The sequence below is a fragment of the Anser brachyrhynchus genome, assembly GCF_964034855.1.
Source record: "Anser brachyrhynchus genome assembly, chromosome: 2".
NCBI classification, from domain to species: Eukaryota; Metazoa; Chordata; class Aves; order Anseriformes; family Anatidae; genus Anser; species Anser brachyrhynchus.
Window position 1 is genome coordinate 3,356,832 of NC_137695.1, and position 22,511 is coordinate 3,379,342.

Genomic DNA, 22,511 nt, shown 5'->3' on the forward strand with positions numbered 1-22,511 from the left:
GGAGTCCCCAGCCCTGGAGGTATTTCAGAGACCTGTGGACGTGGCACTGAGGGACGTGGTGTAGTGATGGGACCCGGGAGGTCAGGTTGGTGGTTGGACTTGCTGATCCTGAAGGACTTTTCCAACCTAGCTGAATCTATGACTCGGTGTGTAAGGGAGAGAAAGGTACATGCACACATCCAGGGGGTGTGTGTGTGCACGGAGAGGAAACATGCATTAGCTCAGCCGTGGAATAGTGCTGCCAACTTCAGACATGTAGAACTCCAGCCTTCAAAACTGTGAGGTAGTATAAATGAAGTATTATAAATCTGTGTGAATCCACTGTTTTTCTGAACTTTTTGAGCTCACCCAGCTCACACTGTCATTCCTTGCCACCTGAGCAGACACTGGGCTGCACCTGCAGCAGGGGTTCTGCTATAGACATTTGTGTCCTGGATATGTTTTATGCAAAATCCAGTTGGAGGAAATCTGTGATGAAATTGTTAGAGCTTACATCGCTCCTTTTCTGTCCCCAGGGTGTCAAACTCATAATTTTTGTCTTTCCCCTCTACTCACGTCCTGCCTTTTCAGCTCCTTGAAGCAGTGATGAGCATTGCCACATGCCTAAGAACTCCCCTGCATTGTAGCTATTCTTTGTGCTGTCAGAGCAGCCTGGGTGGCTTTAGGTTCAGAAAAATAAAAGGAAAAGATGATGCCACACCATCTTCAGTATCAGAGGGGCTGAGCTGAACAGTTTTGGTCCTTTGGAAGCTTCTAAGGTTGTTTTTGGTTCATCAGAGGATCCCAAAGAAACCCTATGCTGCAGCAAAGCCCTGGTAGGAAGAAGTCTCTCTATGTGGACCTATGGACCTTTTTGGACCTATGGACGTGTTAGAAGGAAAGCAAACACTAGCTGTATGGTTAAAAGGGGTGAGTTTTATAAGCAATAGGTCTGCCTTCATCAAACAGGAAAGACCAGTGTGCTTGAACCAATGTAAGCCATCTAATTGGCTTCAGCTCCCCCGTGCTTTACATTAACCATGTGCTTATGTGACTGGAAGGTGATCTGCCTCACTTGGTAGAATCACAGAATGGTTTGGGTTGGAAGGGACCTTAAAGGTCATCTAATTCCAACCCCTCTGCCGTGGGCAGGGACACCTCCCACTAGACCAGGTTGCTCAAACCTCGTGAATGATACTTGTTAGAGTTTTCTAATGGTTTGACTCTCTTGTTCGCTACCAGTCATTGGAAATATTCAGATTATTAAGAGAGGATTCATATCAGGAGCATGAGGTGGTGCAGGTCCCTTCCTAGATAGCTGGTGCACATTTAGCCCTTCCCTGAGGGCCAGGTTGGAAGATTTTGTCTTGAGCTTAGCTGTCTTTTTGCTGAGGGCTACTCACAACCTTTAACGCCACATACTAGCCACTGACCAACTGTGAAACTTCCATGAACATTTCCTGTAGACTTTGGCTAACTATGGAGGCACCAGATGTCAGGGAAGGCAAGTGAGCCTCCCTCTGACTTGAGATAGCTTATGGCAGTAGGCTTAGTTTAATGCATGGAGTCCTCTGTGTCCAACATCTCCTACAGAGCATGGACGCCTATCCTCCAAAGAGCCATGGAAAGCTTTCATCTGCTCACCAAGTGACCTTTAAACGTGCCAAAATCCGTTGTCTCTCACTGAAGAAGAATTTAGAGTAGCCCAGGCTAAGCTCTATGTCCAGCTCCTCCGTGACAGATCCTGTTCCTGCGCAGATGAAACAGGCATCCGATCAATTCTGTCATCTCAGAGCAGCGCGTCTGTGGGAATGTCTACTTACACCTGATTTGGAGGTGTGATGGCCATGTAGCACTGGGTGTGCTGGTGTGCGTTTCATCCTCCAAGCAGGAAGGGTTTGGGACCCAGGAACAGGAGCTTCCCTGACTTAATTGCCTCTCTTCTCAGGAGAGGAAGGAGTGCAAGGCTGTAGCAGTTCTCCTTGTGGGGAAGTCCAGGAGACATGAGCTCTAAAGCTGATTGAGTAAATGAACAAGCAGGCATGTGACAGGTCTTAATGTGTTTCTGAGAGAACCCTCGTGTTCCTGACTTGCATTTCAGTAGTCTCCTAGGTTTAGGGATCTGTTGTCATGTGTTTAATAACCTTAAAGTTCCTTGTTCTTTGGGGGGGGCTACTCATGGCCACATTTGTCTTGGGAATGTTTTGTGAGGTGCACTGCACGGTGCTCTTTGCCCAGGGTCATGGTGGACAAGATTTCCTTTCCAACCATTGACCTGAGAGGCCTCGGCAGAGAATAACCTGCCACCTCTGTACCCTCTCATGCCAAAGAGCATCACTACAGGGGAAGTACTCCACGGCGTGGGGCCTCTGCCTGCCCAGGGGCTGCTGAAGGCTTCTCAGATGCAGCCCAACATCGGCGAATCGAGGTGAAACCCATCCGCTACCCGGCCCCGCTCAGCGAGTCACGGGAGGTCAAGCGAGCGATGGCGCTGCCTATACTTGGGGTGACATTTAATGACAAGGGCAGTGCCTGGCTCCACGGGCTAAGACAAGTGGCAGGAGGGAATCTTCTCATTGATGTAACCAGAGACGCCTGCGACGGCTTCCAGTGGGGGCTGCCTGCTGGTGTGCAGGAGGCCTGCTCTCGGTACTGCAGTCGGCAGGGTGGCCTGAGGTGATGTTTCTTTCTTGAGGGGAGAGGCCTTTCTCTCTGACGGCCATTTAAGTTTATTTTTCTCTTCAGAAGGAGAATCCTGAAAGTAAATGTGCCCTTGGTGGAAAAACCACTGTCAGGGGCTTGTTTGTCCAGGGGGAAGCACGTGAAGGTGGAGGCTGACAGCAGTGAGGAGAGTGTCGGGGGCCTTGGCTGTGTGCATGCTGTGTGTGATTTCCTATGATTTATTTACATTATCTGACAATTCTTTCCCCAAACCACAAAACGGTGAAAATTTGAATGGATAAAGACGCGGTTAAATTACAATACCACTGCTTTTCCCTCAGTGTGCTCAGAAACACCCCGATGGGAATGTGATCTCTGCTGCAAATGATTAATCACAGTGGGATTATGAAGTGAAATATGACACTGGTAAATGTCTGAGATTAATTGGAAGGGGCGTTTGCATTGACTAGGTTTATTCATGCTTTGCTGTCAGTCCTGCCGCTTCCAAGAGAGCTGTCCTGGCATTTGCAGAGTTACTATTATTTTTGACGTTTGCATGCGCCTACGAAGAATTTGAATTAGTGATTTATTTTTTTTTTTTTACTAAATTGACTAACAAGTTGCACTATAGAGAAAAAATAAATCTTTTAGCAGTATTTCCACAAGGTTATCGTCTCCCTCTTACTCATAATCTATTTATCAGTCTAATCTAAGGTGATGCATTTTGTCCTATTTAAACTTATAAAATGTAGTTTATCTAGTCCAACCTATCCAAACCTTTTGTTATGTTTGACTGTTGGTTAGGTATTTATTGTAGCTTCATCCTTGCCACAAGTTAAGATTTCATGCCTGTTACGGGATTTCTTGCATTCAGCACCCTTAAGACAATGTTTTTATTCAGGCAGAGACTGAAGATACGAGTGATTTTCTCATGATTATAAAAGTAAGCCAGTGGCAGAGCAAGGAATAAGCCCTGTTTTATTTCCCTACCATGTTAGAAATGTATCTAAAATAATTCTGTTGAGCACGCTGTTGTCACTGATGCCTGGTGGTCTCCTGTCATCCTGGCCATCCATAATGGCATAAGAACCGTCCAGTGTGATGGTGCGTAGTGAAAGCTGGTAGAGAGCAAGGTGCCTGTAGGTTACAGCATCAGACCTGGGGGCTTGACCTGGCACAAGGAGGTCTCTGTCTGCTGGGGCATAGGGGCTTGTGTCTGCTGGAGAGAAGAGAAATGAGATGCAGACACCAGGGAAGGGTTTGGGAGAAAGGGGAGAGGGAGGCTGCAGCTTAAGGGAGCAGACCTTGGAGAGAAGTGTTTTGGAGTTGCTGCACCAGCCTAGTTCAAGAGCAAGGCCAATAGGCAGTCGATGCTGCAGCTTCCCCATGTTTTAACTGCTCTTGGCTGTCAGAGCTACCAGCGAATGGTGAGGCACCCGTTTCGAACAGGGATGTATCCCTGCAAGCAGGCTGTGGGTGGAAGGAAAGCACGGGAGGGTGGGTGAGGTGAATGCACAAGAGCTTTAGGAAGTGAGAAGCATTCCTGTTCTCACCTTGTAACAGCCAGGCTTTGTGAGCGCCCACCGCATGCCCACAGCTCTCCTCCAGCCGTGGAGATGTCCCCTGGTGACCAGGGGAGGCCGGCTGCTTGAGGGAAGTCTCTGCTGAACGGTCTCTGGTTGGCTCATAACCAGGCACCTCTTGTGTCTGTAGCCATCTCTGTGGTCAAGCACTGCTCCATATTACACGGATCCCACTTCACAGAAGTGAAACAACTTCACTCTTTTGCTCTTTTTGATGCCGTGGATTTGAAGCTGGAAATGTTGTTGGTGTGACACATCTGTCAGAAACAAACAGGGATCAGGAAAGGATGAGACACGGCAATGCCTTGTGAAGGTAGATCCAAAAACTTTGATGCCACGATGCAGCCTGAAATTCAGCCTAATGGGCAGGAAAAATTAGGTAGGACGTGACCTCGAAGTCCATATCTTGATTTATTCATTCTTATTGTCATGAATTTTCCTGCTAGATTCTCCAGAGATGAACTTGGATCCCAGCATACACACACACACCACTAAAACCGTCCAGCCTCAAACAAGCAGAAGACCCTGGTCATCACTCAGTCAACTTCAGTGGAAATTTCCACTGACTTCAGTGTACTTTGGCTCAAGCCCAACGCCTGTATCTACATCTTCCAACCATTCATGTAGCTTCTCTGCTTGCAGCCTTGCACGTGTTTATGGAAAATATATTTTAAAGCTTAAGTGAGGACAGAGATTGAATTTAGTCAGAGGGAATAGGAAGTGCAAACTAGTTCGCAGATTTCTGAACTCAGTTTGAGACTAAGGGAAAAACAGTTCTGTACATTAATTTCAATGACTAAAGGTGACCACTGTACAAAAAGTCAGATGTTCTGAGCATTAATGATTGCAAGTCAATTGTTCTTTGCATTCCTAGCATTTACACAGTGATTACAGAGTGCTTTTTCCCCATTACTGTTTTCAGGTTTAAACTTTGAGAACAATTTATTTAATTGCTAAAGATTTTTGGTGGAATAATGCAATATGCTTGATAACTGGAAGAAAAAAACAAGCAAAGCTGAATTAGTTTAGCAAGTATCAATTTCCTCTAAACGGAAAGGTGTCTGACTACTTCTTAAGAGTTCAGTATGTTGGAGAGGGAGACAGGAGAGGGTTGTAAATAGTGTATTTTTCTGTTATATATAGCAGGAAGACTGTATTTGGTTTTGGCTTAGATCCATGGCCCAAATGAAATCTGAAGGTTAGATCAGCTATACCATCTTCAATGGTAATAATGATTACAGTGAAAACCATTTTCTGTTTTTGTGCCACCACTTTCCCCGTATTTAGTTTTAATGGTAATTTGTGTCTTTCAGTCTCCAGCAGAGAATATGGAATGAAAAACAGTAATTTGCTGTTGATTTTCATGCATGATTTGTTATATACTCCAGCAAGTACCTTGTCATATGCACGCAGCACATCATTATTCGTGAGACCATCCCTGTCCTAATACAGAGACGACGTGGGAGGGGAGCCAAGGCACAGGGCAAGCAGGCAGTTTCCCCAAGGTCATGCTGCAGGTCAACAGCCCACTCAACTCCCACACCCTTGTGCCATTATCGATTTGCATATTAACATTAATGCACTGCAACGGGAACTGGGGAAGGAAGGGAAAAACTAGTGCAACTTCTGCCCAAACGGTGGTGCAAGAAATGAAAGCAGGTTTTTAGCCCGTTCTTAGTGCTTTCTGCTGGAGGTGGGAAGGAGGTTGTAAGGGCATGCATCTGTCATTGGGTGAGAGAGTGGGTGGATTTGTGGCCAGCCGGGAAGCCAACCTGCTGTAGGATTAAGAAGGATATTTCTGTCAGGGTGACTGGGTATTATTTCCTTTGAATTACTTACAATGCCAGTGCAGTTTTCTTTGTGTGGCCCTTCTGAAGGTGAAAAAGCAGAGATGTGAGAGCAGCCTTGCAGATCTCCCCTGAGTAGCTCCCATGGCTCAGGGGGTGCAACTCGCTAATGCCCAAGTGTCTGGCATTATACAGCTGAGGACATCTAGTAGCTTGGAGAGGAACAGTACACACGGGTCTGGTGAGTAGGCCTTGAAGAAAGGCTTGGAGCTGGGGAGTTTGCTCTTTACGGAGCACTATTCCCAGGCCTCATCCTGCTCCCAGGAAGAGTCAGGTGGTGCGCCCTGGGGTTTCTGGTGCCAGTAGGGTCAATAGCAGGCCTTGAGCTGTGCTTTGCTTGTATAAGTAAATGACAGCCAGTGCACAAAAGGGATTCTGCTCTTGGAGGATTAGAAGTAGTTTCACTCCTTCAGTAGGGAAGGGACATCCAGGAGTCTGTATAGAGAGCAGCGAATGAAGAAGACAAGTTTGTGTGTCATGGGGAATTCAAGGGGACCCTAAATGCAATGCTCTCTGTTCATAGAATCATAGAATCACAGAATCATTAAGGATGGAAAAGACCTTCAAGATCATCTGGTCCAACCATCCCCCTCCCACCAATGTCACCACTAAACCATGTCCCCAAGCACCACGTCCAACCTTTCCTTGAACACCCCCAGGGATGGTGACGCCACCACCTCCCTGGGCAACCTATCCCAATGCCTGACTGCTCTTTCTGAGCAGAAATGTCTCCTCATTTCCAACCCGAACCTCCCCTGGCGCAACTTGAGGCCATTCCCTCTTGTCCTGTCACTAGTTATCTGTGAGAACAGGCCGACCCCCAGCTCCCCACAGCTTCCTTTCAGGTAGTTGTAGAGAGCAATGAGGTCTCCCCTGAGCCTCCTCTTCTCCAGAGTAAACAACCCCAGTTCCCTCAGCCGTTCCTCACAGGACTCGTGTTCCAGGCCCTTCCTCAGCTTCGTAGCCCTGTTGTATTGTTCTCCAGCCGCATAGGGGCTGGTGGACTCTGTGTGGATGAGGGCTGTCAGGAGTAGTGCCACTGATGGCTTTTGGACACAGTGGCACCGAAATTGCCATGAGCTGTAGTTCTGAACACTGCTTAAGCCTCGTCTCCTTGGCTGGTCTTTGTTGTCAAACAGCTGCAGGCTGGTGCACAGCTAGCTCTGAGAGCAGCTGACAACAGGCGGGTGATGAGACATCTTTCCTGTGAGCCCTAAGCCACGTGGTGCCTGTTTGGAGACACCTGGCACCATCTGGATTCCAGTGTGGGTGTCCCGTGGTGGTTCCTTCATGTGCCTTTGTGCTCCTGGGAACACGAGCAGGTGGGAGAAGGCAGGAGTGAGAAGGCAGACCCACTGCGGCTGGGTCTGGCCCTGCAATGTCTGGATGAAGCTGCACATAAGTGACAGATACTCGCTGAGTACCATCCCAGTCAAAGTGGCTGTGTCTCAGGGTTGTGCTGAATAGAAATTGGGAATAAAGAGAAATGTCATCAATAACGTGGCAGGGATGTCTGTGTCCCCCGCTAAAGACTGGTCCCCGCAGGAGCGGGGTTTACTGCAAGGTCTGCATGAACAAGATTCATAGAACAAGGCCTAGGGGTGGATAAAGACCAGACAACAGAGACAATAGAGATGGAGAGTGTTATATTAGCAGAATTAAAACAGCAACAACAAATGGGAAGGAGAAAGAAATGTTGAAAAGAGTAAGGTTAATGAAGTGGGGGATGGAAAAAAAAAAAAGATGAAAAGGAAGAAGAGGTGAGCATGAAGAAGGAGGCATCTTGATAGATAGGCCCATCTCTCAGAATTTGTTTTCTGTGATTACAAAACTGGTCCGTATGTTATATAGCATTAGTGCTGATCATTTCCTAGTGCCATCATGTTCTTCCTGTATGAACAGCCCAAATACTTGTATTTTGCCTGGTGACTCCAGTGGTAAACTGGGCCACTTCCTCCGTCAGCAGATTCACATGACTGAGATAAAATCCAAGAAGTAGGCAAGATGATCTCACCCGTAATGAGAGCAATGAAAACGTGCCCCAACCAGATTGTTCTAGATGGCAAATGTCCTGAAACCATGAAAGTGCAACAGTTCTTTGCTTGTACCACCTAATCTGTTCGCTCCTGACATTTTTCTTTTTCACCCTTTAGGTAACCAAGATGGATTACAGCTCGTTCAGTGGAGTCCCCCGATTCTTGACCCGGCCTAAGGCATTTATGGTGTCTGTGGGGAAGGATGCCACCCTGAGCTGCCAGATCATTGGGAACCCCATCCCAGCTGTGAGCTGGGAAAAGGATAAGCTTCCAGTCCAGTCTGGGGGAAGGTTTAAAACCACAGAAGATGGGGATCTCTATCGGCTAACAATCTATGATCTGAGCCTGGAGGACAGTGGCCAATACATCTGCCGGGCCAAGAACACCATTGGGGAAGCTTTTGCTGCTGTCAGTATCAAAGTTGGAGAGGAGACCACGGTAACAGAGTCAGCCCCGTATTTCATCCAGAAACCGTCCTCCATCAGAGTAACTTTGGGTGAGGATGCCATGTTCAAATGCAAAGTTCAGGGCAGCCCTCCCCTCTCGGTGAACTGGGAGAAAGACGGGAGACACCTGCGGAACCGGGCTGACGCAGGCCGCTTCCAGATCGAGTCTGCCGGGGAGTCAAATGCTCTCACCATCCAATGTGCCCGGCTGGGGGACAGCGGCACATACACGTGCCGGGCAGAGAATCCCATCGGCTCCGCCAGCGCTTCAGCTGCGCTGGTGGTGGAAACGCAGGGCTCTTCGAACCCAGGCAGCAGCAGCCATTTCGACACCAGCTGCGGCAAGACGGCTTCCTTGTTGTCTCACTTGCAAAAGAGGAGGGAGGAGATCAGGAAGACGGACGTAGCCCATGGGTCTCTCGATTCCACGGCTGCCCAGTCTTACTCCATGACAGAAGGGCTGTCCAGCATCAGTTACAGCCTCTCCCGGGACTACGAGCGGGCGGCCGGCCTCACCACTAAAGGGGCCCGCAACGCAACCTTCGGCGCGCTGACGCGCACGTGCAGCGTGACGGAGGGCAAGCACGCTAAGCTGAGCTGCTACGTGACGGGTGAGCCCAAGCCTGAGATCGTGTGGAAGAAGGACAACGAGGTCATTTCGGAAGGGCGGCGGCACGTCATCTACGAGGACGATCAGGAGAACTTTGTGCTGAAGATCCTCTTCTGCAAGCAGGTAGACAACGGGCTGTACACCTGCACGGCCTCTAACCTGGCAGGCCAGACCTACAGCTCCGTGTTGGTCACTGTCAAAGGTGAGTGCTGACGTCTCACTGGAGTTGGCAGCCCACAAGAAGGAAGGCAAAGCACTTCCACATCGGGTGGGAATGTGGGCAGAACTTCAGGAAAGAGGCGTGGGTGAGGTATGAAGAAAAGCCCTCCAGCTGTGAAGGGGGTTAGCATTGGAACAGAATACTTGGGAAGGTTCCAGAATACCTGGGGAGGTCTCTGGGAGAGAGTCCCGTCACTGGAGGTTTCTAGGAAGCACAATAAACAAGCATCACTCAGGGATGGATGGTGTCGAACTGGCAGGTTGTGGGGCAGCTGGAATGAACTAGATCTTTAAAGCCCCCCTCTGTCCTCATTTTATAGTAATCTAAGAGATCCATTATCATCCTCTAGTTCAGTGACTACTAACCCCTCATCTTCCCCTCCAAGGTTTAATCATATTTAATCAAGGTTTAAATTCACCACAGGGCTTAATCAAACTGGTCCTCTTAATCTCACGCTTGCCATTTAAAAGGTGGTAGAGGAAACTCCTCCCTGCAAACTGAGTGTGCCAGGTTGCACCGGATCCCTTGAGGGGCCTACCCCAGCTTTAATACTGTCCCCTCTCAGTTTTCCTGCCCAGAGTGACCCAACAACAGCATTTTTCTTGTCTGGCCTCTTCAGTCTTTTCCCAGCTTGTGTTGCTGGATAGCCTGTAGTCCTCATGTGCTCCCAGATCTCCCCCAGCTCCAGCATGCCTCTGTTTCCAGTGCTTAGTGGTGATGAACTTGCCTTCAGAAGGTCCCTCAGCTCTGGCGGAGGTCAGATTAAGCTCTTCAGAACACAAACAAAAATGTGGCACATTTTCACAGAGGAAGTTCTAAATTTTCAACTTGCTCTCCCATTTGGCAAGGCTTCAGCAGGCAGTCTGCAACCCCAATAAATTAACTCTCAGATGTAAAAAAAAAAACAAAAACAAAACAACACAACAACAAAACAACAACAACAACTCTTTGCCACTGGTGTGGCAAAATAGACTTTTTTGACTGTCAGCAAAATGTGTTAGAAATTCAAATGAGTAAGAAAGTTCTGTATCTGAAATTTGTCTTTAAGACTCTCAGCTTTTATTTGGTTTTTTGGTTTCCCTGTTCCAGACCTCTCCTTTCATGCTCACCATCTTTCCCGTCAGTGACTCAGTCCCCGTGTCCATCAGTGACACCCGATCCACTGAGCTCGCTGGCACTTGTCCTGCTCATTGCTATCCCCTGGAGGTGCTGAGTGGTGTCGAGAAGGGCATTTGGCCCCTTCCATAATGCTGTGATTCCCTTATGAGACGGGACTCAAGGGAGAAGACTGAGCCTGTTCCCTCTGAGTGTGGCTCAGGCTCCAGTCCTTGCCTAGCTCTTGTCTCGCAGAGAATTGCCCCGTGCCTACGTGGTTATTCCCAACGGGTGCACCTGCTCCAAAGGAGACAGGCAAAGCACGTGAAGCAGCAGGTCTGGGAGCAGGCACCACGGGAAAGGGTTATTTATCAATGTCCATTGTCAAAAGACGCCTGTGAGTCAGAGGGCTCAAGTGGAAATGTTTGCGGTATGTTTCTTTGTTACACTACACCGCGGTGGGCTTGCTGGCCAGGCTAAGGCTGCCATGGAAAATCCACATGGGTTGGTTATAATTAGGCCCTGCATAATGACTCTCCTTTTCGTTACCAGAAGTCCTCAGTCATCCAAAGACAGCAGAATGATGGAGCAGTGAAGGGAGCTTTTAATTCTGTCCATTATGCCATTGGTGGTGCCCTTAGCTGATCTGCAATCATGTTTTGGGGGGTAGGTCATCTTGCCACATTATCTTCTCTTAGCCACTTCTGCAGGACTGAGCAAAACTCTCCGTGCAGCCACCTTCTGCCAGCATGAAGCTGCTGCACTGGCTTTACACAAGTGGCAGCATGTTTTTAGAGCTTGTTACTCTGCTTCCCCAGAGTGTATCCATACCCACAGATACCTGGGTAGGCAAGCTTCATGGGTTTAAGTACCCTCTGGCATTCTGGTTCGCATGTAGCACGTAATTTCAGCCTGAGTGAGAATATTTGTGGGTGTTTAAAGTGTAATAATAAGAAAAAAACCAGCTAGCTCAGCATCCTGCCTCTGAGGTATTTAGTAGCAGCCTCTCGGGGTATAGGACTGGGCACAGGTCAGACATCTTCTAGCTTGCATCCTGTATTTTGTCAGTCTAGATGTTAGACCTAGGGACCCAACACTTGACCAGACCCAATGCCTTAAAGATCATTGAGCTGAAAGAGATTTTTTTGAGCTGTTCTTAAATGGCATGTAGTCGGTTAGGCGAAAATCTCAAAGGAGAGGCTACAAGGCAGAGAGTCACTATTATAGTTAAGGAAAACCAAGAGCTGATAACTCTTATTCAGAAATGTGCTGGATTCTAGTGTCTAGAGCAGGGATAAAACCACAAGCCACATACTGAAACGTGAGCTGTAAAAGTTAAGAAACTCTTCCCAAGAGTAAACCTCTTTGATGAACCAAAAAGCAGAGACGACGAGAAGAGTGTGAATTAATGACTTAAATTTCCTGAAGGCTTTGAAGATGTCCCTAAGCCGTGCGTAAAGTTAGCAAGAATAGCGTACAGGTCTCTATCCTCGGGCCTGGGCCAAGCAATGTTCATCTGAGGAAAGGAATTTGGGACTGGGTCACTGAATACAGAGGGATTGGTTGAGTAATCAGATACTGTATGGAAAGGTTAAAGGCTGCGAGTCAGATAGGATCAGGACTGGAAAAACAGACCGGTGCTGAGGCTACTCCTTTCTTCTTCTGATCAGAAGTGATTTTGTATGACTGCTGTCATGGTAGCTGCATTTGAGATCTGAAAGAGAACTACAACATGAGAAACGTGGAGGCACAGAGGCAATTTGGAAAGCACAGTAACTAAGGAAAAGAGCAAGGAAACAAGATGGTGGAAGCTTGTCTACACACCTTCAGATAGTTTCTCTTGGAAGTATTTTCCGTATTCTTACTCTCATTGGACTGTTTTTGGAGAAAAAGGAAAAATTGCCTCTAGAGTAAAAAATGGAGAACCTCTGAGAAGGCCAGGAGTAGGCAACAGGAAATGTAGGCAGGTGAAAATCACAGAATATCCTGAGTTGGGAGGGACCCACAAAGATCATCAGTTCCAACTCCCAGGTCTGCACAGGCCCACCCCAAAATCAGCAATCAGACCACATGTGTGAAAAGACCTACAGGTGAAAAGATAAAGGTCAGGCAGGCAGATATGCCTTGGGAAGGTTAAGAAGACACTAGCTTCTCCGCAGGCTGCACCTATTCTTAGCAAAATATGTGTGAGCAGGACCTGCTTTTAACACATAACATCATCTCATTGCTAGTTTGGTTGGTATGGACCAAACAAAAGCCTATGACACTCTGGAGAAATATGTTTTCAAGACAAGCAGCCAAATTTATAGCTGGTTTAAGCTCTTGCAGCTTTCCCACTGACTCCCTGAACTGCTCTTGCTCCATGCTCCCTTGGGGTTTTGTTGTGCTGTTTCCATCTCACATTTTTCCCAGTAGGCAGGATTTTGTAGGTCTTTCATTTCTCCTTCTTTAGAAATGTTTTTATTGCCTTCATTATGTGCCTTGGTGAGTATTTCTGCTTTGGCTGAAGACAGATTAATAGAAAAATGTAGCCAAAAAATTGTGGAGAATTCATCATTAAAAAAATCCATTTCTACTGTCAGTATGAATTTATTTAAATGACCTCTCAGGGCACTCAGTGAATAAAAATGAGTCATGTTGGGAGTCCAGGTGCTACAAGGACAAAGTAGAAGTGATGCTCAAATTAGGACCACTGAGCTTGGATGGAAGTAAACGTTTCTAGAGAATGGTTGATTTGGAGTGATCAGAAAATCTTTGTTTTATACTTGTGGTCTGATTCTGTACGACATCACATCCACGTGAGCTGTGCTTCCAGCTGACAAGGCCCACAGCTCGGGGACATCTGCTCCCCCCCAGCCTTGGCTGCGTCTAAACTGTGTCCTCCACAACGTGTGGCCCTTGCTCTGCCGGGAGCTCTGGTGACTTGAGCAGAGCTGAAAGTGCTTTGTCGTGGGAATGATGGAGCCAGTGGGGAGTGTGTCCTCAGGAAAGGATGGGGACACGAAACAGCCAAAGAGTGGGGTCCAAAAAGCACCACAACAGATCACCGGGTTGTCTTCTGGTGGGAGAAAAAGTTTTTTGTTACCACTTTTGAACATTTCCACTCCAGTCATTCTGACAAACCACTTAAATACAAGATGGGGTAGGCTGACACAAACCACTTAAATTTTCTTATAGGTAAAAATAATAATAATTGAAAAAAAAAATGAGTAATTTAGGGTCTTGAGTAAAATCAGCATTTTGCTGTGGAACAGAAATTGCCGTTTTTACTTGATGTTAAATAATTTCTAACCAGCTCTGTTATTATAGGAGCTAGAGGTGGGGAACTAGTGGCACTTCTTATGTGAAACAGGGCTCCCTGTGCAAACTGTCACAGGTAACCTCAGGTGAATGCACCTTATCTTCCAAGGACATTTTCAGATATTCTGAACATTTTGGATAAGGACACCGGTTGGTAGCCAAATGGCTTTATCTTCCATATTAGAGTCATACTTAACAAGAGCTTACATTGAGAATTACCTTGTGAAAGTAATGCATGACAAACAGGCATGTAGAATTGAGTAGTCTATATTTATGGAGTCCAACAGATCGAGAATAATGTAGTTATCTGCACCAACTCTTCCCCAAACGCCTGCGGTAGCTGCAGCACAGAATTCAGAGTTGTGCTGGGTGCTGAACAGAGAAGTAAGAGGGTCCCTGGGCTGGAGGATTTGCACTGTGAATGTCAATATCTGGCTGATATCTGCAATATCTGCAGCCCAGTGTGGGGTGAAAGAGGGCGATGTAGAGGTCTCTGTTCAACTCACCATTCTGACCAGTGGGGTCCTTCTGTGGTCCCCTTACCAAAACTGACACCTTCTGCCTGAAAGCTGACCAGGCACATGTTAGACTGTGTAAAGGGCATGAAGATGTATTCAGGAAGAGGAGGCTGGTGGGTTTGAGAGCCTGTCTTATATCTCCAAAAAAGCAGTGGTCTGGGAGAATTGCAGCCTTTAGTTCAGTTTGTCAGCTGGTGTCCCTCTGAAGCCCATTCAGAGAAAAATAAGATGCGTGTGCACATCAGCAGAATGAAAGCAAAGTTGTTTTCAGAGGAGATCTGTGACCCTAGGCTGGCAAGGATAGCCTTATACCTACCGTCCCTGGCTGGAAAAGCCATGCTTTTACTGCAACACTTAAGAAAGAATCTAATGACTTGCCTGTGTTTATACATTTAAGAACATTTTCCTGGGGTAGTTTTTTTTTTTTTTTTTTTTTTACTTTAGATACTGTTCAGTGGCTGTAAAGGGAGAGGTTAATGACACGGCCAGCTGCTCCAAGTGTGGAAACAAGCTGCTGTGCTTCTCAGGTGCATCTTGGATTTCCTTCTGGCCCTTGGCATGCCCCTGTGCTCTCATGGCCAGCTCCAGAGTCCCTCTGGTCTCACACAGCAATATCGCCTCCAGTTCCTCAAGGCTGGCATCCTTCTGATAAAGGCTTGTTCTCCTCCCCCTGCTTGGTCCCATGGCATGAGAATTGCATCCACATCATTCTCCGTAACCACATAGGGGGCTTGCAGATGTGAAATACAAGAGTGCAGGGCAGGAGGCTCAATTCTCCATGGGATAGAGGAAGATAATTAATACGTGGGATGGGGGCAGACAAGGTCTGTGTTACTGCAGCAAGACTGCAAGAATTTGACTTGCCTTGAAACGAAGCGCATAAAGCCAAAAGACACGTCCCTGTTCCTAAGGTATTGCATGGGTTCCCAGTCAGGTTTCAGTCCCCATTTAACAACCAAGCTAGCATCTCTCCCTCCAGGTGCCCTGCCAAGCCCCGAGGGTCTGGTATCTCTGTCCAGGCGGTGCTCAGCTGGGAGTGATTGGAGGTGTCTGTGACAGCTGCAGCTGTGGCTGTGCCAGGGGTGGAATAGGAGACCTGCAAAACTGAACATGGATTTCCAGGGCTCGAGTTCAATAAAGAACAAACCACACCAAAGTCAGTGGCGGGACAGGATGGGGCAGACAATGGTTCAGGTATACACTCAGCTACCAAACGCACGAGAAGCAAGTTTTAAACCATGCTCTGAGATGTGCCACTGTGGGCATGGGCTCATAAATAGAAGAGGAATCCACTCCTGCCTGACTCTTAGGCTAACACCTGCCATTACTAGCTGCTAGCCACCAGCTGAAATTATCAGCCTGGGAGTGTGTATGTGTGATCAAGAAGAGGAGGAATGGCACCATGAGAACAGCCTGGATGCTGATGCAGGAGCTATTAGAAGGTGAAGGTACACATCAAGACATAATTTCTCATGAAGCATGAGTGGTGACACATTGTCATGAGCTAATCCAAGCGTCTGATGTGGCAGTGGCACCGCTGACCACTGGCTGCCCTGTTCGGTTCAGTTCCCCTTTCTCTAGTTTGTTGCTGGGATATCAGGATGATTTCACAGCTCAGCTGTCACGGGAATTAAAGGGCATCTGCATTGTTCTGTTTGTAAAATGTTTTTCCTCGCTGCCATGCAGCTGTTCTGCCCGTTTGATCTACGCTCTGGTGTTTCCCTAAGCCACAGCAGTGCAGCCCCATTGTTGTAGGAAAGCAGAGGCCGTTGGGAGACTCAGGCTCTTTCTCCTGTCCTTTCATTGCCATCGACCAAAGCAGATGTGGAGGCTTTGGTGCTTGCAGGGAGAACAGGAAGCACCTCCATCAGCTGTGTCGGTGCTTTCCTTCCCATCTGCCCGTGTCTGCACAGACACCTCTCATCTTTCCGTGCCATTTCAGATCCCTCCATTGAGCTCATTTCTGACTCAAGACCCTTTACACATCGTTTTTTTGCACCAGCTGACTAGCTCAGCTGCTCACCTCCACCTAGAATTGCTGTCCTGTGTCCTACCCACCTGTAGCACTTAGCGAGTACGGTGCAGAGACGTTCATGTTAGAGGACGAGCAGGCCATGAGAGCAGAACTTACCAACCCAATGCTGCACCAGCTCGTTCACATGGCTTTGGATTAGAGCTAACTCCTGGGCGGTGTTGTGGGGCAGGTACTGCAGTTCAGACTGACACTGGTTTGTCTATAAGTAAGTCCTGAAAAATATGTCTGATGAGATCTAATATATATATATATTTAATATGAGAACAGATCACCTACTGCAGTAGGGCTTGATTCTGGGGTTGGATGGGAGCCCAGTACAAATCAACATCATTATTGAGGAGTGTTAGGGTTAAGTCTTCCCTACTAAATTATTTATTTGCATGCTTCTTACCTCAGACTATCCCAAATTCTTGTTTCTCCTTTCTTTTTTTTAATTCCCTGAAGAACCCTCGATACCCTTCAAGGAAAAACTGAAGGATATTGAAGTTCGGGAGAAGGAATCTGCCACCTTCCAGTGCGAGGTACCTGTTCCTAGTACGGAGACAGCTTGGTTCAAGGAGGAAACCAAACTCCGGCAGAGCAAGAAATACAACATCGAGGAAGAGGGCACGTACCGCCGGCTCACCGTCCAGAACGTCACTGCAGATGATGATGCCGTCTATATCTGTGAGATGAAAGAAGGGAGCAGGACCATTGCAGAGCTGTCTGTCCAAGGTAAGGAAGAATCTTACTATTTCAGACAGGCCAAGTCTCGCCTACTGAGTGCCAGATGCACATGTGAGCCTCCAGATCTGAGCTTACGAACCACATTCATCCCCTGCACGTATGTATGGACGAACAGCCGACTCCCTTACAGTGAGAGGAGAGCCACGTGTGATGGGTCGGTGGGTCCCTGGGTCTCCTGCCAGGGCGTATCTGGGACATGGGGTCACAGAGCAGGGAGAGATTGTGTTTCTGCTTAAGACATGTCACTTGGTGGGGCCCTGTGCTTGAAGGGGCTTCCTAGAAGGCAAAGCCCTTGAGCTGTAGCTCAGCATCGTAGACTTTCCTTAACATGATCCAAAGCAAAGGATGTGTCCCCTGGTGCTGTCTCACACCGGTCTTGCCAGGAGTCTGGCAGACACGATGGTAAATCTGGTCTGAGAGTGGTGCTGATCACACTGGGAAGTTGGCTTAGCAACGGTTCTATGGTCTGACATGTGGGGCAGGCTGTGGTCATCACCAGAATGATTTCAGACTGGGAACCAGGTTCGTGTTTCAGAGCCCTGACATCGGGAGCTACTTTCTGAGGTATGGAAGGCTGATGAGTAAGGGGTAAAATGTAGGTGTAGATCCACATCCAATCCCCCTGAGACTGGCAACTTAGGACTGAAGTTAATGTGGGCATAGAGTTGGGTGCCCTGTTGGTGTCTCACAACCAGTGGACGTGCTCATCAGAGACACAGGCATGTCTGCAGAAGGGGCCATCAGTTCGGAACTCACCAATTTGCTCACTTACCTATGCAACTCCAGGACCTGCAGTTTTGATTTAGATACTGCTTACGCTGCAATCGTTGACATGTTTTCTGTAGTGTGAGTTGCAGACCTGTAATAGCTACAGGCTCACACTTTTCCTGTCTTGTTTGAAGCCTGAGTTTTCTCCCACTGAAAACAGAAGTTCTACACTACACAAATTGGTGAAAGATAACTGGGTGCTCTTCATCCTTGGGCATATTCCTTTCTGTATAATTAGCAAAGACATAAGAGTTCATACGGATGAAGGCAGAAGGGGTAATATAGCCCACAGACACCTGAGAGTTTAGATAGCCCTAAAAGAACAAAAAGGATGTCTAAGCCATTCAAACACTGTAAATGTGTTTAGCCCTTGTAGGACATCTGGTACTTGTGTTGTGCTGTGGTCCTACAACAAGCTCCATTATAAGACAGTGACTGAGCCAGGTGGAGCTCTCAGGAGGGAAAGGAGGCAGAGGCTTACTGGGGGATCCCCTTGCCTGCCTTGGGGGAGAATATTCGAGAGGGCAGGGTGGGGTTGGGAGAATGTGAGAGCTTGGCAGGATGCACAGGCCACAAGTAAGTGATTAAATTCCACATGAATTTCAGGGCTCACTCTAAAAAGAAATCTGAGGCTTTTGATGTATTTTCTGTTAAGTTAGGTGGCTGCTGTGTTTGGCCTCTTGGTTATGTAACTTACTGATAATTTAATGGAAACAAAATCCCAAAGACAGCCGAGGACCTGTCTGGTTTAAGACTGACCTACTTCAGCAGAGTGTGCAAATTCCCAGCATATGCAGGCAATAAAAGCCGTATCACTGACAAATCTGTTCTTGGCAAAGCCACGTACCTTGTGTTTACCCAACAACAGATACTGCATGTGAGACTAGAAACATGAGCGACTGTAGTCAAATAAAATTGCTTTTCTCTCTTTGAAGGGCAAAATGAGTCCTTGGGATTATCTCTTCTGTATAACAGAGCCTAGGGTTTCATTCAGGAATGCCTGTGTAGTGTCTATAATGTTTCGATTAGGTGAGAGCTATTGGCTAGAACAGCTGTAGTCTGGTTGGTCTCGTGTTACTAGACATTTTAATATCTGCTGTTTGCTAATCGTAATTACTTTCTTATTTAAAGGGAACATCATTAAAAAACTTCCACGAAAGACTGCAGTTTCCATAAACGATACAGCCATCTTCTGTGTGGAGCTGGACAACGAATGCCAGAACATCCGCTGGCTGAAAAACAAAGAGGAGGTGAAAGCCAGTGATCGGATCTCCATCACACGCTCTGGCAAGCAACACACCATGATCATCCGAGAGTGTACGATGGAAGACGCTGGTGAAATTGCCTTCCTGGCTGATGAAAGCAGGACTTCTACCCAGTTCACTGTGACCAGTAAGTTTCCCTTTTATTTGGCCTTGGTGTTGTGTCTTCCCCTGCAAGCAGGTACTCCCGTGTTAGCACTGCTCTTACTGCCATGGTAAGTCATGCGTTGTCCAAAGACAGTGGGAAGTTCATTGCCTGCGAGAAAAGGCCAATGACCTGATGTTATGGAGAGGTTAAAAGAGAGAGAGAACACACTTTTTGGGAAAGAGCGTGGCACAAATGTGTCTCCCCCATACCATACTCATTCCATACTGGAACGAATATACAATGACAGCTGTGTAAAATGTAGTGGTAAGGGATGTGTGATTTCTTCACACTGGGAGGTGCTTAGAAAACAATTTGTAAGCTACATGCATTATGGTCATCTTGCTTCATTATACAGAGTGCTGTGGGTACTCTGTCTACAAACTGACCTTCATTTTCCAAAATCATTAGTTTATCTGAGGGGTATTTACCAGTCCTTGTTGCCACTTATTTCTCACCCTCTCTTCAGCGAGTATTTGGAGGGAAGTGTCAGCCAGCATTCAGTTCAGTCCCTAAGTCCTCAGTCTCCAGAGACACGAGGGTAGCTTGTAGGCATGCTGGCTCTTACAGGGAAGTAGATAGGTGTCCCAAATATTTTTGGCAGTGTGTGAAGTTCATTTCCATTCTAGGAAGCAAAAACATCTGTGAAAGAACATCTACACACTTGCACACTAAACATTTCAGGGGCAGTCAAGCGTTCAACAAACTTGAAACATCTTACTTTGATTTTAGCTTCTTAAGCTGTTTGCATTGAAGTAAAATAAATAAATAATAATAAAAAAATTAAATAAAAGAAAAAACAAAGACCTGCAAGAAAAAGGGAAAATTCTTCCTCATGAAAATACAATTTCCTTCCTTTTCTGGGGCAACAGATATAATATGCAGGCTGGAGAATTCCTTCGGATGGCAAATCTGATCTGAGCAAGGGTCCCAAACATAGCAGTAACAGCAGGTGCAGTGTAGTTGATAACAGACCTGAAATGAAATTTCGATGAAACTGCCTAATTTTATTAGGCAGGTGTTCATATTTTGGCACTGCGTTTCCCAGACGTGTGGTTTTTGGCTCTGCTGCAGTTCTGGTCTGCATGTGAACACCAACTCTACTCACCACTCGGGGAGAATAATACTTCTTTTCTCCCACCAGCACCTCCAAATTGCAATTACTGAGTAGTAAAAAGAAATCCTTAAATAACAGTTTAAAACTGTTGTGTTATCTGAAGTGCTTGGGGCATTCTGATGCTATTAAGCTACATGTTTTAATGAGAAAAAAGGCATAAGTATCTTAGCATTATGACATTTCCTAAGGTTTTTGGGAAGTTGTAACATCCAACCAAGCATTGATGGGGATGACAATATTCAGTATGATTTCTGACTCTGCTGTTTAAATGGTGAAGCAAGAGCTGATTCATGGAACAGAAAAAGCGAAGTAGTTGTCTTCCTGCAAGCAGGTATCTCTGAACAAAATATTACATTTCAGTTTCTGATGGTAAGGTCAGGAGATCCAATTCCAGCGTCTAGTTTTCAGCTTAATGCTATCTTAGCAGGACCTTTGGCATCTAGCTCTGACCAGCACCAACTGACAGGCTGGTAACAGTGCACCCCAAAACACTTATGTGTCTATTTATGTAATGAAGAAAAAGTGTATCACATTGAGATTTCCTATTTTTACACTTTGTGCCTATTTGATTAGCTACTGTGTGCTGTGTCCACATCTTTTTCAATTAGCTGGATGAGATTGTTGTTGTGGTTAAGATTGTTGTTATCTGTTTAATACCATTCACTGGACAAGCAATGTTTATATATTAGTTGCTCATGATCGTGTGTTACTACTACGTCTGTTTTACAGATAATAAACTGAGGCAGAGAACAGCTCAGATCTCCCAGACTTCAGTTTGTAGTCTAGACTCATCACACAGGCTCCCTCTTTAGTCTTGAATACTTGAGTCTCTGCAACATGCAACTCATTGCCCCTGTCTCACACACCTTTAAGCTGGGATGTGTTGCTTCTGAATGTGCTGTTCTCCATAGGACTGCAGTTGGAGTCTGGATGGCTGACTTAAACCAGACAGCCAACTTTTAAATATCCAGAATTACACAAAATTAATCCTTTACTGTGTCAGTAGTCTGTAACTAGGGCACATCAGCTAATGCCTAGCCTCTTGCCTATATCAGTGGAAGCACATAGTGATTAACCCTAGTAGGATTTTAGCCTTCTCTACAAGAGCAATAAGAGGGTGAATGCAAATCTTTGCTATGCAAATACCTGCAGGAATAAATCTGTCATATGTGACCGCAGGAACCACGAAATAGCCACATCTCCTTGGCTGTAAGGTCCCACAGTGGGACATGCCTTTTGCATCATTTCCTTTCAAAGTTAATTCCCCAACCCCAAACGCTGGCTCTGCACAGATTACTGAAACACACCTTTCCCAACAGAGGTCCATGCTGATGGCTATCACTCTTGGGAGACGAAGTTTACAGAAGGCTGTCTGTGGCATAAAATTCAGAGACAGGACAGATTCCCAGAAGAAAGTGGCTGCAGAGAACAGACAAGCCTGTGTAACCCACAAATGAGACTTCTGTGAGGCAGTGTGACTCCAAAACCCTTGCACTCTTTATTCATGCGTATCTTTTATCTCTGAAATGTCCCAGTCGTTTAGCTGGTCTGTGTTTAAGCCTGGTAGAACCTAGACTGAAACATTTCTGTATGCTGTTGGAACAGGTTCTTGAGAAGAGATTTAGTCCACAGACTCCTGGCACAGGCTGCTCTTTATGGGGTAGATTTACATTGCCTCACAGGATGCCACATCTGCATGGAAAGCATAGCAAAATATTATTATAGAATCATAAGATGGCTTGGCTTGGAAGGGACTTCAAAGACTATCTAAATCCACCCCCTACCATGGGCAAGGCCCCCTCCCACCAGCCCAGGCTGCCCCCAGCCCCATCCAGCCTGGCCTTGGGCACTGCCAGGGATGGGGCAGCCACAGCTCCTGGGGGCAGCCTGGGACAGGGCCTCACCTCCCTCTGAGTGAAGAATTTCTTCCTTATATCTAATCTAAATCTCCCCTCTTTTAGTCTAAAGCCATTCCCCTTGTCCTATCAGTATCTGTCAGTGTAAAAAGTCTCTCTCCATCACTGTGCTCCTCCTTGACACCTTAGCGCCTTGCCACGTGCTGGTTCTCATAGGCACATCTGTGTTCTTGTCTGTGATTCCGAGGGGACTTGTTCGGTTGAAGTTCTGACAGCAGATGAATCCCAGTAGGCTGGCAGTATTATT

At 46.7% G+C, this 22,511-nt stretch overlaps 1 protein-coding gene across 1 annotated transcript in view; it reads left to right on the forward strand.

Annotated features, from left to right (window-relative positions):
• Positions 1-8,232: 8,232 nt before the first annotated feature.
• The window catches only part of OBSCN (obscurin, cytoskeletal calmodulin and titin-interacting RhoGEF), a gene marked incomplete at its 5' end in the record, with an annotated part of 184,638 nt that continues 170,359 nt past the window's right edge, over positions 8,233-22,511 (forward strand). The window contains 3 exons of the mRNA XM_080579536.1: positions 8,233-9,364; positions 16,775-17,044; positions 18,956-19,216. Coding sequence (XP_080435662.1) covers positions 8,233-9,364; positions 16,775-17,044; positions 18,956-19,216 — 1,663 coding nt within the window. The remainder of the gene's footprint in view (positions 9,365-16,774; positions 17,045-18,955; positions 19,217-22,511) is intronic.